At 50.2% G+C, this 16,928-nt stretch overlaps 3 protein-coding genes across 3 annotated transcripts; 2 read left to right on the top strand and 1 right to left on the bottom strand.

Annotated features, from left to right (window-relative positions):
• Nucleotides 1-574: 574 nt before the first annotated feature.
• Nucleotides 575-1,837, top strand: VFPPC_02842 (C6 transcription factor; the record flags this gene model as incomplete). Its single annotated transcript, XM_018282425.1, has 2 exons — nucleotides 575-1,150; nucleotides 1,241-1,837. The coding sequence occupies 2 exons, from the start codon at nucleotides 575-577 to the stop codon at nucleotides 1,835-1,837; spliced, it is 1,173 nt and encodes a 390-aa protein (XP_018146896.1).
• A 4,883-nt stretch (nucleotides 1,838-6,720) lies between these two features.
• Nucleotides 6,721-7,003, bottom strand: VFPPC_02845 (hypothetical protein; the record flags this gene model as incomplete). The annotated part of the gene is made up of 2 exons (XM_018282426.2): nucleotides 6,721-6,805; nucleotides 6,873-7,003. 2 exons carry the CDS (start codon nucleotides 7,001-7,003, stop codon nucleotides 6,721-6,723), a joined length of 216 nt encoding a protein of 71 aa, XP_018146897.2.
• A 7,709-nt stretch (nucleotides 7,004-14,712) lies between these two features.
• On the top strand, nucleotides 14,713-16,605 carry VFPPC_02847 (WSC domain-containing protein; the record flags this gene model as incomplete). The annotated part of the gene is made up of 2 exons (XM_018282428.1): nucleotides 14,713-15,059; nucleotides 15,123-16,605. 2 exons carry the CDS (start codon nucleotides 14,713-14,715, stop codon nucleotides 16,603-16,605), a joined length of 1,830 nt encoding a protein of 609 aa, XP_018146899.1.
• Nucleotides 16,606-16,928: the final 323 nt, after the last annotated feature.

The following is a 16,928-nucleotide window of genomic DNA, read 5'->3' on the forward strand; positions in this document are numbered from 1 at the left end:
TCGACTGTACCACCCCGTCTTCTGGTCTCACAGTGACCTACCAGCTCGACCACGACGATTCTGCAAAATCGCAAGGAGCCTCGTCGCATCCTTTTCGCCAACCGCCTCAGAGATTTTGATCATTAATACGACCCTATTATCCACTTATTTGTTGCCAAACGATCTAATTTTCTACTGGCTGGTCCGGATTCGGCGCAGTTTCTGTCCACCAAGCCGTGATCCCTAGGCTGTTCGACTTTGAGGTTGGTAGACGCAACTGAAATTCCCAGGGCCATCCAATACACGACGTTCCAAGAGCTCCAAACCACGACATCTTTCGTACACACCATTGCCTAGGACACTCGAATCTGAAGTCGCCGCAAGTTACTTGTTCATATCGGCAAGGTCGACAGTTCGGAAACAACGATATATCTCCGAGAGCAAGAAACCGACTGGTTCGCGTCCTTCTGTACATCAGGAACATCGAGGTCGAGTCTCTTGTTTACTGTTACGCAATCTCCATGAGACGTGGGGCGTATCACGCTGTCGCTTCTGTCCGGCTCGTATGACCTTTTCTACGCTAATCTGGCCCAGCATGCCCAACATCTCGTCAACGACGGACATGGCTGCGGCGCAGAGGGAGGAAACGTCTAAGCGAAACAAACGGTGGATGCTACCTCCTCGAATAACCCTGCCGGTCGTCATACTTGCCATGACCGCTACATTTGCCTCGCCCGCATTTGCTGAAAACGAATTGTTGGCCCCAAAAATAACTACTCCCGCGTCTCTTGATAGGACGACCTTTTCAGATGTCGCAGATGAAGTGAGGACCGCAATGGCTCCCCCGGTCACAATGCCGTCTACAGATGGGATGCCGGGACTTAGACGAATGAAGAGAAACGGAAAAGACGGGGACTCAGACTCGTCAACAGATAGCAGCGAGACCACATGCACGGAATCTTCGACTACATCAACTACCATGACTAGATTGTCGCAGAGATCTACATCAACAGTCGATACCAGCTCTTCTCCTCTACCATCTCCCTTCGACAACCCCGTTCCTAATGCCTTTCAAATCCCAGGCGGAGGGACTTCTTGCCCAAAGTTCATGGCCGGGCTACTCTCGGATCCCACTTTCAAGAGTTGTTATCCCATTTCCATGCTTATGCAGGTATGTCGTCATGCTTCAATAATTGTGAACACGTGTGGTGACGTGGTTTCGATATTGGGCTTTTCAATGTTAGCTAACTTTGCACTCTAGACATCAACATCGTTCTTCAACGCCGAGAAGCAACTTGTTAGCATCGTCAAAGTCCTAGATGCGACATGTGCGGCCGACGTTACCAAGTGTACCAGCTTCCTAAACAAGGCGGCTCAGAACCTGACTGCTGATGCAAACTGCAAGGCTGAATTCGAGCAAAACCAGACCCAGGTCTTACTAGCATGGCGTGGTCTTCAAGCCTACAATGTCCTTTATTCGGCGACCTGTCTGCAAGACCCTTCGTCGAGCTCATACTGCTTTGCCAATGCAGTAACAAACCTATCGACTCCATCAGATACATATCTATATTTCATGCCTTATGGACTCGCATTACCAGGCGCATCAACGCCAACTTGTAACTGGTGCACACAAAAAACCATGTCGATTTATCACTCCGCGTCCGCGAACCGAAGACAACTCGTTGCCTCAAGGTATGAAGACGCAGCGAGACAAGTCAACACTCTGTGCGGACCAAATTTTGTCAATTCAACTCTACCAGCTGCTGAGAATGGGGCCTTTGCCGTGACAGTTCCGTCCTCTTTCAGCATTGTTTTCAACGCTCTCTTGGCGCTCTTCCTATTTTCATGCTTCTTATAACCTTGATATTTCACAGTCACTGAACCAAAGCGCCTGCTCTATATATCTTTCTGTGCGCGACTTCTTTGACGACTATCGATTCATATAGAACCAATGGCGTTTTATTGCCTGACGAAGATTTGGATGAATAACGCTGGACATCTTTGCAATTTTTTCATTTTCGCCAAAACAAGAACACTCCTTGGAATATTTTAACCACATCCGGCTGATACATCAGCGGAGTTTTCACTATCTATTTAATATCTCTTGTTTATACAACTCAATGGTTTGGGTCTCTTATGTTGGGTCGGATACCACCAAAAGCACAGCATAATCTGCGACGGCGTTTACGTTTCTTTGTTTGGGTACCAACGTTGTACTCTGCATTTGCTTGTTTGTACAATGGGGTGTACAATTGAGCCAGTCCCGTCGAATACAGTACTTGGCATAGACTGACGATGGGAGTACGGGGGCGGGATTTTGTGAGGCAGCTGCAAAAAGTACCTATCTAGTTGGGTGCTGGTATTGGAGGCGAGTTCGGAGTTGGCGAGTTGGAAAAGCGACTGACAGCTCGGTGGACTTTTGAATGGAATTGCCTGTACGCTGCCGTGTAAATAGCTACGTGTACTGTTAATATCACGAAGACTCTCTGATAACCAGGTCCATGGTAAACTTGTATGCATTATCCGTGCCACTCAGACATTGGGCTGTTCATGGGAGCCACAAAGGCAGGGATTGAGCCGTCGTTTCTCAGCCTGCTGGCTGGTCATCGTGTTCAGCACGCCGTCCTCTCGGTTGACGAGTGACGTTTGATCGGTCAATGATAAACGCCACACCAACGATAGATAATCGATGGTAGCTCACCGAAATCAGTTCATTTGAAACTTGTGTCCACTGCCGTGGATGAACACTGTGCCGCAGCATATGACAAATCCCCAGCATCTCGACCGGTACTGCCGTGTAACCAGCATACAGACACATATCACGTCTACCCCGCAGATGGCAACATGGGCAATACTCAAGACATTACGGAGAAAGGCCCGGGAAAATGGTACCGAGGGATCCACGGGCAACGGAAACGAAACAATCGGTAGACCGGTTTACATCATTGATGCAATGGCGCGCAGCCTTATCGGATAGTCATTGAAACGGGGTTTCTAGACGAACCGACGTAGTGGGATCTTCACCGGGGTGATTTGGTACAGCTTATCAGTTGAGAGGGTTGAGAGGGTTGAGTAACATGCCACAAACCAAATACAATCTTGGGTAAGATGGATATTGGTGGCGTGGCAATATGTAATCGTCTTGTCACCTGTTTGTGAATTGCAGCTATCCGGGTGTCTAGATGCAGAGGCTTTGCAACACAGTAGGCCATCAGGGGATACACAAGACTGATCGAGGGCTCGGTATTTGCGAGAAATGCCTCCGCAATATCGGGGCCACCCAAACTCTTGAAGCAGACCAGGTCGGATTCTGTCTTGGGTCACGGTGTTGCCAACCTTGTAACGGTTTGCAAGGCGACCAGGCGCCTGACGACACTTTAGAGAAAGTCCACGCGTTTAGTTAGTGTCTGAGAGTGCTTGTCGAGGTAGTCCGCCCTCGCATGAAGGATGTGCAAACAGTGTCTAACGCCGTTCGGTGGAACGCATGTATTGCCTCTGACAGACAGTACACAATACACTTCAGGGCTGCGCTTCCAAGCATCATCTAGCACGATACCTGGTTGTTGGGTACAGCTCGTGACCGGCTTATTGGTGAGACATGTCTACTCTGCGAGATTGTCCAATGAACTTGGATCATGATGCCGTCTCAGAACAGAAGGTATATATACCAAGCGAAGTAGAGAGAAGGGAGGGGATTCCAGAGTCCTGCACTGTCAGACTGTCTCGGATACGAAATCAACCGCCTGGTGCATGGAATTCCCCGTACTTGGATCTGTGAAGTGTCGTCCGTAATATTCAGTAAGAGCAGTTCGAGGCTATCGCGGCTCGTACGAGTGCAGCGTTCATGGGGATCTCTCGAATTTTCGCCTCTCGTCAGAGGATGCAGAAATCCTTTTGGGCATTGCCTCGCTTAGTTGGAGTTTATACTCGTTGACTGCATTACTCAGACTGATACACTTGCACGTGCAGCCTTGCCACCCACAATCTGTAGTTATCGCAGTGTCTAAGAGACACGAGGCGAGGGTTGCACGGCATTCTCACACCATCTGGTGAGACAACCAACATGTAACTTTTGGCCCAAGCTCCAAGCGTATGTCTGTGCTGTGGTCTTTCTGGCCCGGGTACGACAACTGAGACATACTAACAACCTAGCCGTCACACATCCCGCCATACGCACACAGGTGCGTACCAGGAGAGCCTACCCAACATGTGCGAGCTTCATAGTTGCCTAAGTAGTAATTGAGGTATGAGTAGGGCCTTTCCCGCGTGCTCGAGACTTTGTATGGAGTACGGGATGTTAGGGATGAAACGGTTCCAATCCACGGCCTTTCGATCTTGGTGCATAATGCGCTGAACCGGGGAGTGGCTTTGACAACCCCTTGACAACTTCTCTCTACAGGCTGCGCTGGCAATCGAGAGGATTGGCGTAACGCCTTGGTGTGTCAGGCACGGCGTTGAACCAATTGTTTCAGCAAACGCTTGATTCCAGTCTGGTCTCCCTGAGTCAAGCCTGTCTTGCCAACGCGTGGAATAGTCTTAGCCTAGGGTCGTCAAAGATTTTAAGCTGTCATTGATACCGGTTAGACAGCAACGTGAGGCGTAGCAAGGAGGAGCTAGCGCCGAATGAATTTTATCTTTTCTTAGTGCGAACCAACATATCAAGCGGCCAATGCTTGAATCCTGAGCAAGGTGCAATATGTCGCTCCCTTGGCGCTGGAGGTTGATATCAAATTCGGGGATGGCGGGACAAGCGGGGATCCCCTCGCTGGTGGGGAAACGGGACAAGTGTGGGACGACGGAGTACAAACCAGACCACACTTTAAAAAGCAGACGGCCCCTGACGCGGTGAAAGTGACGCCAAATGATGGGCATGCCCACTGAAATAAATCCACCGGCCCGGTCCTTGGCAACAACTAACGAGAGGAGAGCTGCAAACCCTTGCTGCATGTCTGTCACCGCCCCGTGGCGCACGAGCACTCCCTGGTTGAGACCTGTGATGTTCGTACCCTTGAAGCATGATCTGCCAAAGGAAAATCACACAAGCCAGCAAGGAAGGACTGGTGAACACAATTGGCACGGAAGGAACGTCCGGTCCGCCTTTCCGTCGAGAGTTTCCGTGGCCGTTGCAAAATAGATCTTCACGAAGGTTGTCCAATAACCAAAACAGTGCAACGGTGACCTCATGACGCAAAAAACGAAGCAAAACTCGATACAAATGCTCCGTTTGTTTTCAAAAGTAGCCGGCGTAGTGGCAGCTGGAGGTAGCCCTACCGGATAAGGTCTCATGCCACGCAGACCAGGCCATGGTGATGGCTCATGATTTCATAACAGAAACGAGAGTCATCAGTGCCGGTTGGTGAGCACCTGTCTCAACGAGCGGTGTGTCTACTCCGTAAACGCCGAACAGACCTTGCTCGGCCGGAGTTGGATTGAGGTGGTAAAGTGCCTGGGTACCTACCGAGGTATGCAGCGCTGTTGCGCTCGTAAGTTTGTTGGCCTGTTACATACCTGAGGTACCTAGTTACTCTGGCAAGCCACTCTGTTCCAAAGCTTGCTGAAGTTCCCCGACAAGTACCAAGACAAGGTGAAGCACTACCTGATCCCGAAGCCTCCAACGGTGTTCAAACCGGTCAAATTGGAACATTGGCTCAAGTGAAGGCGGGTCGCATGAAGTTGAGAAGGGTAGCTACTGGTCTCCAAGGTTAATACACATATTCTGTCAGTCTTGACCACTGCTGGAACTGGTTGTCAGGGGACAGACAAGACGAGTTGTGGAAGGTCGAGAGCAGGATTTTGGCTCAACTGAAGGCACAGTTTTGCATGCCCAATGCAAATCCGAGCTAGGCAAGCGAAGAGGCGTTGACAGAGCTGCGTCACGAGATATATGCGAAAACTGCCTCCAGCTCAGCCGGTGCCTTGTGGGGTTGATTTGGGGTTGAAGGTGTTTGTGGGAAATCTGGTGTGAAGACATCTCCAGGATCAGATGGACAAGGCCCAGCCGTCACAGACCAGAGTGTTCTGTGGGAAGGCCAATGGGACGTGGACAGGTGGTGGGGAAGGAGCGCCTCTCTTTTGATACTTGGCTCCTGTCAAGGTTTGTCAAGGTAAAGTTGTTGGGGGCAATTTGCTCCTAGTATTCCGTAATCCGTACCTGCCTAAGGTACACCAGATCAGACCAGACAACCTTGCCACCCTTCTTGAGGAAGGAAACGGCGGAGACTACGGGCAACTGGTCCAATGTGCAGAAACCAAGCACCTTTTTCTTTGCCAACGCAACATGAGCATGAGCAACATCAGCATAGCTTGACGCCGCAATGTACAGTATGACTATGACCGGGACTAGAGATGCACAACACCAAACGGCCGATAATCCAAATGGCTGTGGCGGGGACAGGCGGACAACACCAGGCTAGTAGGCGTCGATCGCTTTACCACCGCATATCAATGGATGCATGGCGGTATGAGCCTTGGACAGGGTATCCAGGGAAGCACAGATCCATTGAAGGTCGCGCACCTGGAGACTCATCGGAGACCTGACCAGCTTTTACACACTTTGTTGTCCTCTTCGGCCGGGCCTGAGACAAGCTCCTCCTTCAGCACCAGATGAGTTGAAACGGCGAAGATTGATAGCTAATCAAACCAAATGCGCCTTTCCGCCATCGACTGTCTTGAGCTAGCTTCATGGCTGGAGCGTCAGCTCCTCTCATCCGTCCTCCGCATATGCCGACCTAGGCATCTAACCTATTCCATTGAAAGGCCATGACCATGCGGACTTTTATTCGGTATGCACTTGGCACCCTTGCTGCCAGTTGCATCCGGTACGTACCTAGTATGTGTTGATGCGATGTGGATGAGAAACGACCAACCCACTGCTTACCTATCGCTGACATGGCGCAAGGCATTGCATACCTTGTAAACCAACCGCAAACTCAATAGGACGGTATAACTCTTTGCAAAGTATCGAGTATGGAGTACTGAGAACGGACGGTGTACGGAGTCCGGGGCACAAGCGACGCCATCTCATCAAGATGCCGAACAAGAAAAAAAAGTGAAGGGAAAAAAGCAAGCACAATCGCCCGTCATGACGCATGTCTTTCGTCCAACGCTGAGCAACCTCTACAACTCTTGCCCAACGCCTCGTCGACAACGCCATCCGCCGCTGGAGCCCCATAATGAGCCTGGTCGCCTTTTCGTTAGCACCACCAATTGCCCGCAGGACGCCCAGGGTCCTCCTATCACAATCATGTCTGGTTCGCCGTCAGTGCTTGGGGACCTGGACTGAATCAAAATGGAAAGCGCAAGTATCAATCACCGTAGAGATGGCACCGTATACATGCTGAGAGTGGTCTCCAGACACTTTACGTGGCTCCCACCACAATTCGGAGTTTCAAGCACAAGAACCCCGAGGTTGTTGGCAGCACCACGATTCCATGGCTGGGGTGCATCACTGAGACTGAGGCAGGGTCGGCCTTGCGACCAGCCCTGTACCTCGACGCAATATTCGGGCAGTACTATGATCTCCGCAAAGCTGGCTGGAGGGATGCCATTCAACAGCCGTCAGCTAGCCATCTTCCGCAACCTCTGCTGGCTTTCTCTGGGGCTAGTTGGATTGACCACGGCCAAGGGGACGCTACTTTAGACCTCCCTGGCGCACGAGTTCCAATTGTTGTCTCAAAAGTGTCCGTTTATTGTGGTCATCCAAAAATTCGATCAAAGTGCACAGTGCGTCGTTTCCTTATAATGACACTTCTGAATACCCAAGAAAAGACCGAAACGCATCGGTAGTAGATCACGCATGCAAACCAACATGCTTATTACTGCTAGGAACAATGTGCAATCCTGACTTCGGCTAGGACGCAACTGCGGCTCCGGTGCTTGAGCAAGTGAACTGCTGTGCCAATGACTGCGGCTCGTCTTTTGGCTCCATCGAACGGCTCCAACGCATCGGGATTGTCCACACACCCACAAGGGATGACTGAACCAGGGTACGCTACCTAAACTGGACAAAATGAGATCTGTCATATCTAACCTGCGTAGCTCTGCGTTTGTCGCCCATTTCCAGCATTGACTCAACCTTTCAAGTTGCGTTGTTTCTTCGAGGTGCAGCGGAACAGTCGGGGTTAATTGGCTCATGTGAGAAGTCGAACCAGCGGTGGTCTCCCATCAAGCAGGACAAGGATGCTGGCGCCGCGCTCCTTGGACCACATGCGATTGATTCGTCTCAGTGGACTTGATTGAACTGCTGGGATACCCCATTCTTTGAGCTTGAACCACCCCCAAGCATCCGTTCCCACCCTAGCTCTAGCTCTGGCTCTAGCTGGCCATTGACTTGACCCAGGGTTCCGCCGTCATTACTTTTTTGCTCACCTTTCGTTTCTCACGTCGTACTTTAAAAAGCACGAGAAACACCAACCGGTGTGAGTTTTCCGGGCCGGATCTTGTGATTCTGATCCGAGAACGTGGCTGCGTCGTAGGAACGCTGCGACTCCCCGTGTAAGTCAGCCTCCGGTTTCTGGTGATGAGGGAGTGATCGTCCATTTCCTGGCGCTTGGCGCGATCCCCGATCCCGCCCTAACAAGGTAGTGTTGGCCCATTCACCAGGGTGTGATGCCGGTACCCTTCAGAAGATTTGGTCACCGTGTCTGACCGTTGGTTGTTGCTGCTAGGCCTCGTGCAAGGGTATCTCCATCCGGGTCTGTGTGGTCTTGTCTATCTGGCATCCATCATTAATTCAATCATTTACCTCCGGCAACATTCTGTCTCGTTCGTACACACGGCCTTGGACAATCTCAGACATCGAGTCATATGTTTACTGCGATTTCCCACCGTCAGATCCACGTTCCTAGTGACCCCCCACGCCAATCGCCTTGGATCCTTCACTTGCTTCCGGTTTTTGGCTGGACAGCATCACAGCAAAATCAAGGCTTCAGAGGAAGGCTCTGTGCTAGATAAGTCGGCGGGAGCGCTAGGCTGGTTAGGTTTGGGTTGGTTCTCCAATTTGAGCACAACGAACATCAGATTGCCGCATCGACTCTTTCAGATGAGTGTCCTGCTGCCAAGGTATGCGAGACGAAGAAGGTTCCTCTCATATGTTCCTCAACTTGTGATAACATTGGCACTGATGTTCTTCGCTGTTTAAGCGCCAATATCCACATTTGTTGGACGTCAGTACTCTAGTACTCTAGCCGCGGACGCCCAAGTTGTTAATGTCTTCCGCCGCCATCAAATCAGCAAGCCTCGGGTATGGAGGCTTCGGAGACATGTCTCTTCCATATAATGACTTAACCCCCATGGGCCAGAGCCGTCGAGGCTTCACTGGCCACTCTCACAGCCCGACAGACCAACAACACCAACAACCCCCTCCGCCACTACGGAGTGAAAATACGAGTTCAACCGGCCACGGCTTTGCGCAGCCCAGTCGGTCTCCTGCCAGAGCCTCGCTGGGTATAGACCGCGACACCAAGTTTGCTTCCTCCCGCAACACTACAACACCATACTCTTCAGGTCATTCTTCCCCTGCTAGCATAGACAGGCATCTGCGCCCAGCGACTATACTTAACTCCAACGCAGATTTTCTTCCACCACTGCATAATCAAGGAGCTCGGCGATCGTCCACTTCTTCTTCTTCTTCTAAACTACCTTTTGACGTCAAGCAAGAGCAACACTCGGACGTAATACTTGCGAAGGAACCATCAAATTGTCAGACGGCACATCAAGGGCTACGGTCCGGCCAGACTTACAACGGCTCTGTTGGTAGTGGCATGTCCAGTATACCCAATCTTCTGGGTCCAGACAGGGTAGACGGAATAAACGGCATCATGTTCAGACTCAGCATGAGACAGCAACCACAAGCTGCAAGAGCTTGTGGTTTCGGAGACAGGGACAGACGAGTCATTGACCCGCCACCAATCGTTCAACTGTTCGTCAATGGTCCGTCTTTGAGCAGGGACGACGCCAGATCGTACCTTAGATATGAAAGTTATGTTATGAACTGCTCGATATGTGATGAGTCAGGAACACAAGACGCATCTTTCATGCCTGAGGAGTATCAACACCAACGACGACTTATGGGATCACTCGTCGGGACTCCTTTCGTTGGACAGGACGATCATGGTGAAGAGGGTTGCTTCTTTTGCTTTTCAGATCTTTCATGTCGAACACCCGGGGCATTTCGTCTCAAATTCACCCTCGTCATGATAGATCCAGCTCGCGCTGGAGTGATTCGACATTTTCCTGTTCTCACCGAAATTGTAAGCGATATATTTCATGTATACAGTGCAAAGGAGTTTCCAGGGATGTTGCCCAGTAGTAACCTAGCCAAACGGCTGAAAGAGCAAGGGTGTATTATTTCCATAAAGAAGGGCAATGATCGTTCGAAAAACGCTAGAGCACAGAGTGGACTTTCCGACGACGAGGAAACGGGGGAAGGTTCTCAAGGGCAGCGAAAACGGCGCACAATTCGGGACTAGATTTGTTCATCGCGACAACAACAGCCCCGAAAACTGTTGGAATTACGTACGCAACTGATTTTTCTTTGTTTTGCAACTGCTATTCGGTTTTACGAATCCAGGAAAAGGGCAGTGGACCACATGGAAGTCGGCATGTAAAGATTTATGATAACGCACTGGATTTCTTGTTTGGGGGAAGGGGGGTGGGGGGGGTGAAGGGCGGCGATGATTACGGTTTATTCTCTGTTTCCGGGAAAACAGCCTGGTCTTTGACTTGGCTGTGGTGTGTCATACTGATGCTATGATTCTCCTAAGGGCGACGAACCTTGGCGAAGCATTCTTATACCCCATTAGTTAATACAGTGGCTCTATTGGAGTCTATTCTTTAGTCTTTTCATCAGTACTGTTCATATCTTCCACTTTTCCAGAGTTAATTCGGGTCGAAAAAATTGTAACCCAATTGTCAAAGTTATTGTGCCTACCTAGGTATTAAGGAACAGCGACGTGAAATCGGGGGCCAACACGCACGAAGATTCTTTCCGCTGCTTCCGTTACAAATTATGCGGAAACGATGACACACTCCATGACAAAACATAATCTCTTGCCAATGAATTAGGTGACGGCGATTCTTTTTTATTATTATTTTTGGACGTATGTTTGAGTGGCTCGGGCTCGGTATTGTGTCTGATGTGTCTTTATGGCCAGGAACATACGTGTCGCATCTTGCTATGTGAGAAAAGCTGAACCAGTTTTCGACGACGCAGAGGCCCAATAAAACAAATAAAAGCAACGTGAGTACGATCACATATCCAAGGCACGACTAGACGCTAGCTATAATTTGTAACAGTGACCTTTGCAAAGGGCCATGCCGTCTAATTTCATATGAGTGCAGCTCACGATATCCGAGAACTAACAGGTGAGAGGGCGTGCCCCAGTGTGTCCGTCTTTCTTTGAAAGACTTCGATTATGAACAGTGATAGTTACGAGTCTTCGCTTACAATTAGATGTCACTGTGTATGATGCCAGTATGTTCGTTCAAATACGTAGGCATACATGCTGCTACCCTAGACAATGCCAGACGATGGTGAGAACAGAGGACTTTGTGCCCGGCATTACCAGACGCTTGTTTTCATTCGGACCTCTAGACTGACAACCCTAAAGTTGAGAATGTGACAAATACCTGCATGGAGGTTGTGTGATTATCTGCGTCAGAAAATAACTGCAGTATCTAACCACTACGCAATATGTTACGCATCCATGATAAACATGAAGCACACACTGATATTTCTTGGCAGTCCTTGGTAATGAAAAAGCATTATTAATGAGAGGAGAACCCAGTTTCTGATCAAATGATGCAACATGTGTTGGTTGAGAAGGGCCACGCAACTACTCATTAGATGAACGTATCCCTGAACCAACAAAATGGCCAATGTTGTCGACATGCCGCAGTCCGAGCTCTTGTGTTGAACACAGAAGTAAAATTAGTACAGCACGCACTGCGGAACTCGCGAAGGACGCAAGATACAGCTTTCTGGTCCCAACTTGCAGAGGTCCAAATTACAGAGATCAATATCATGAAGCACGGATCGTAATGTTGTACATGTCCTGCAGTCCAAGGCGAATATGGTCAGTTGGCCGTGACAAAGGCTCAATGCCCAAGGGTACGGACGATGGATGCTCTTCTATGCACAATGCTGCATCATCCCTCGGTGAAATGATGAATGCGAGAGGGCTGAGGCGCTGGATATCAAAACACCGGAACTTCATGGGGTATTTTCACTGCCGATTCGCAAAACTCGGTCCGATAACAGTTCCGGTCTGCTGTGGTACAACGGTGTATTCATCATTCGCAGGCTGGGCAGACATGCAGCTGGTGATGGGTATCTGGTCCAAATTGCAACTCATATGCCGAGTAACAGTTACTTGATACCGAATTCGCGGATTCCCAACCCGAGATTAAGTCAGAAATGGACGAACGGAGCATCCCGGACAGTCCAGGGTATCGAAACCAACAAGCAACTCGAGAATTTGAATTGTCGAAGACTTGAGCGACACTCCGCTACAGCAACAGGGAGGCAGAAGTCGCACAAGAATATTCAAGGTTCGAAAAGCCTCGTGCACGCCGTTACCGTTGTGGCGTTGAGCAAAGTTGGGCCTGTGAACGTTGATGGCTGGTCAGTGATGAAGTCTAGGTGGCCAGCGGGATCCAATGGCGATGGCCAATCGGGTGTTGATGTCAGGCAGCTTGCACTAGTGCGTTTCATCCTGGGCATGGCGACACAGACTCTACAAGGGAAGGAGCGTTTGGATTGCTTCAATGTTCGCAAAAGGGGCAAGAGGGGCAATACTGGTTGGTGGTTGGCCAAACTCCCACTTCGCCATGGTGATGAATCCTCCTCTCTCCACCACTTGTACTTTTTACCCATCTCGTGGGTCCGGGTAAGCTGTCAATCCTTTGTGGTGTTTTGCCATGCTTTTTTAACGTTCATCTCATCTCGGATGTTTATCTCGGGGCGCAATTAGGTGCCACTTGAAACAATAAACGCCTTTCACAGCCTGGTCCCCATTCCGACTCCGACTGCCTACAGTTTGCCCCAGTACAGTATTCATGTGCTCGTCAGTTTCTGTCATCGGTGTTCAATGAACCTAAATTGACGCCAAGGAGGTGGATATGCTCTCGGTCAGCTGTGTCCAGGTTGGTCCGGCCAGACCACTGGATGATTGGGTGAATCGCACAAAAACTTGTACTTCCGCCAAGAGAAATGGCCCTCTGTCGCATGCATTTCAGGAGTTTACCTACCTATGTAGGTCGCTGTTGAGAAGACAAAATTTTCGAATCACTGTTCTGCCACAAATAGCCTTGAGCTATTGCCGGGCTATGCAGTACGCAAGCAGTATCATCAATTTCGACGCTGAGCATGGTTGTGATATTTTCGGCGAGCTGGCCGTGATCTACGAACCGCCGGACCCCATGTCAGCTTCTGTTTCAGATCTGCTTTTAGCCTTCGAGACCCAACCTATGGCGCCGGATGACAGCCAAGGATTGTTTGTCTCTCGTGCGCGCCAACACGAAGCCTTGTCCACCAACTCAAACCCGACACTCCACTAACATATCATCATGAATCATGGATGCTTGGGCTACTACAACAACAGCACCATGCCGAGTACTCTATCGCTTGAGTACCTAGGTACTTCTTGAATATCAAGATGCTGGGGCAAATAGTGATTTGGAGATACTGACACCGGGCGAGTTGATTTCCTAGCTTGAGAAGAAAAACAGAATGACAGCTACTAGTATTCGGCGTCACACAACAGTCGGCAGCGTCGTCTTAGCGCCAGCAGGTCACACTGAGTGGTCGCGGTCCCTATGTTTGCCAATCGTTGGTGTGGGTTGTTATCTATGATTGTCCAAGACGCATGCATGTACCAACAACGTCTTATTTGTACAGGCCAACACTCCCCGACTATGTTGGCGTCAAACATGAATGGAGACTCCTGGGTCCATCGGTGGCTTTGAAGGTTGGGTAGTCAAAGACGGGCACTTTAGCCAAAGAGGCGCGGCCTTGGCCGAGATTATGCCTTTATTGGCAGCACCAAAACGCCAGGTTCTCCGTACAGGGGAAGACCAAAAATCCTGGTGTTCTTTGCAATGTATTCACTGTTGGCGCCACTTGGTCACCCACAGAGTCCAACCTTGCCGACCACCGACTGCGTGGCATACCTTGCAGTTCGATGGGTGATTGGGGATGTAAGAGACGTGGGAGACGTGGACATGGACCTCGTTTCCCTGCATCTTGTCCTGGCCCCCTAGGCATGCATCACCGGTCCAGGCATGGGATGGCACTCCCTCCACCGACAGCTCCTACACCAAAGACCTTGGCTTCTCCTCACAACTTGGCCGGATTTTCCTCCTCTTTATCTTGACTTCGTCCGCCTTGGTTTTGTCTCTTTTTCTGCTTCACTCATCGCTTCGTTCTTTGTAGGAACTGCTGGGCACGTCCTCTCATTCTTGTTCACCCAAACAGATCTGTTCTGTTTGTTTCTTTCCTTTCTTAAGTCGCGAGTACAGGTCATTCGCGCAATTCACATCACTCACTTTTGACAATCCTGCTGGTGCTCTGGCAACACCGTAAAGCACGAATCGATTCATACGCTCCTTACCTCTGCGAAATCCTAAATAACCTGGATCATATTTGCAAATTTCCTTTCCAAGTCTGTGTTCTTTCAGTACACAAAACACATTCCCCCACATATATCCGCTCACAACTATCTGAACGCCGTCACTATGAAGCTCAACGCAGTAGCTGCTGCTACGGCTCTTGTTGGCTCCGTAGCCGCAGCCAAGAATGAACGAACATTTGCTGTTCTTCGCTTTACGAACAAGCAACTCACCAAGGGTAGAGTAGATCCTATCGTCACTCCGGGTAAACCCTCGACGCACGTTCATAACGTGCTTGGTGGCAGTGCTTTCGGCATCAGCTCAACTGGCAAGGATCTGATGGAGTCGAAATGTAGCACTGCCATGATCAAGGGTGACAATAGCAACTATTGGTTTCCTTCGCTTTACTTCAAAGATCCCAAAACCGGCAAACTGGAAGACGTCGAAGTCTTTTACGCCAACGCCTACTACTTGTATGTATCAATGTTTGGCTTTGACACTGCATGAATGCTTTGCTAACTGTGCTGGCACTTCAGCTTTGAACCAACAAATGATGACATCAAAGCCTTCCCAGTTGGCTTGTCTGTTGTCAGCGGAGATCCCAAACTACGAGACCCGCCAAAGGGCGGCGCGTCTTCGAACCTCGACCCATCCAGGGGCCCGGTCAATCCCATCAAGTACACTTGCCCTCGTTCCAACTTCAATCCGCCATCGTGGCCCTCAAACTCCAACGGCCTGATGGCTGGTATCCAGGACCCTAACAACAAGGGAGAAGGAGTCGGTTTCCCGGATATGAACTGTGATGGTTATGCATCACCCCTGAGAGCAGACGTTCACTTCCCGTCATGCTACAATCCTGCCGCTGGGTTGACCAACTACAAAGAGAACATGGCGTTTCCCAGTGACGCTGGAAATGGGAAATCAGACTGTCCTAAGGGATGGATTCATGTGCCTCACCTCTTCCTGGAAGTCTACTGGAATACTCCACTGTTTAAAGACCGATGGACACAAGGAAAAGGCAAACAGCCTTTCGTTCTTTCCAACGGTGACGCCACTGGCTACAGTAACCATGCAGACTTCATGGCCGGCTGGGACGAAAAGCTCCTTCAGCACATCATCGACACATGCAATGCAGGCTCCCAGGGTATGGACAAGTGCCCCGGTCTGTTCTATGGTTTGAATAAGGGCGATTGCACCATCCCTAACCCCGTTGAAGAGAAAATCAACGGCGTTCTGGATGTCCTGCCCGGAGACAACCCTATTACTGGTTGGTCCTATGGCGGAAACGGAACCTCACCGGGTGGCAATGACCCTCAGCCCTCAAAGTCCCAGACAGGAGGAGGAGACAATACCGTCAAACCCACCAGCACCAAGCCTCCTGGTGGCGAAAACACTAACAAGCCCTCCAACAAGCCGACTACAGAAGTGAATAAGCCGACGACAGATGGAAACAAGCCGACTTCGACCAAGAACCCTGGCAACACTGCCACCTCCAAACCCGCGGCAACGTCAGATGTGACTGGTTCTAAGCCTACTCTGCCAACAGAACCATCTAAATGCACCCCCAAGGTTCATACCGTCTACGAGACTGTCACCGTCACAGCGCAAATGCCAGGCATCACAAACCCACCTGTTTCCAATTCAACACGCACTGCAGGTGGTTTCACCTATGCCGGCTGCTTCAAGGATTCTAGCAACCGGGCTCTTAACGGCGAGATCCGTCCCAACTTGGGCGCCATGAGCAACGAGAAATGTGTGAAACACTGTAGCGCTGCCGGGTATGCTCTTGCTGGTACTGAGTATGGCGGTCAGTGCTACTGCGGTAACGAACTCGTTGGATCCCAGAAGCTTGACGACTCTACCTGCAATGTCGCCTGTGAGGGTGACAAATCAGACGTTTGTGGAGGAGGCTGGGCACTCAGCGTGTACAGCAAGGACGGTGAAGCTAGCTTGAAAGGCGCGAAGGGTCGTAGATATGTCCATGAGCACCTTCAGAGGCACCGCAGCCCTCATTATTAGCTTCCCATCTGGGGACGTGATGACGGCCAACTCACGAACATGGCATTTACCTCGAAGGCGTGATCGTGATTCGAGCTCAAACAGTGCATTGGCACAGGTGGGGGATATTTCATGGACATATTGTTTGGGAATTGGGATAAAGCCCGAGTTTGTTGGATACTTCTATTCTTGTAACTGTATTTAAACAACGACTGATTACGTTCTTCCGCCAACTTACCTGCAACAGTCTTTTCCAGACATTGGGAATGTTGGTGGACTGGCCCTTGGAGGCATTTTCTTTCAGATTTAACCTGCAATGCTTGGCATATTTGTCATTTCTGGGC

The sequence above is a fragment of the Pochonia chlamydosporia genome, chromosome 2 (genome assembly GCF_001653235.2).
Source record: "Pochonia chlamydosporia 170 chromosome 2, whole genome shotgun sequence".
NCBI lineage: Eukaryota > Fungi > Ascomycota > Sordariomycetes > Hypocreales > Clavicipitaceae > Pochonia > Pochonia chlamydosporia.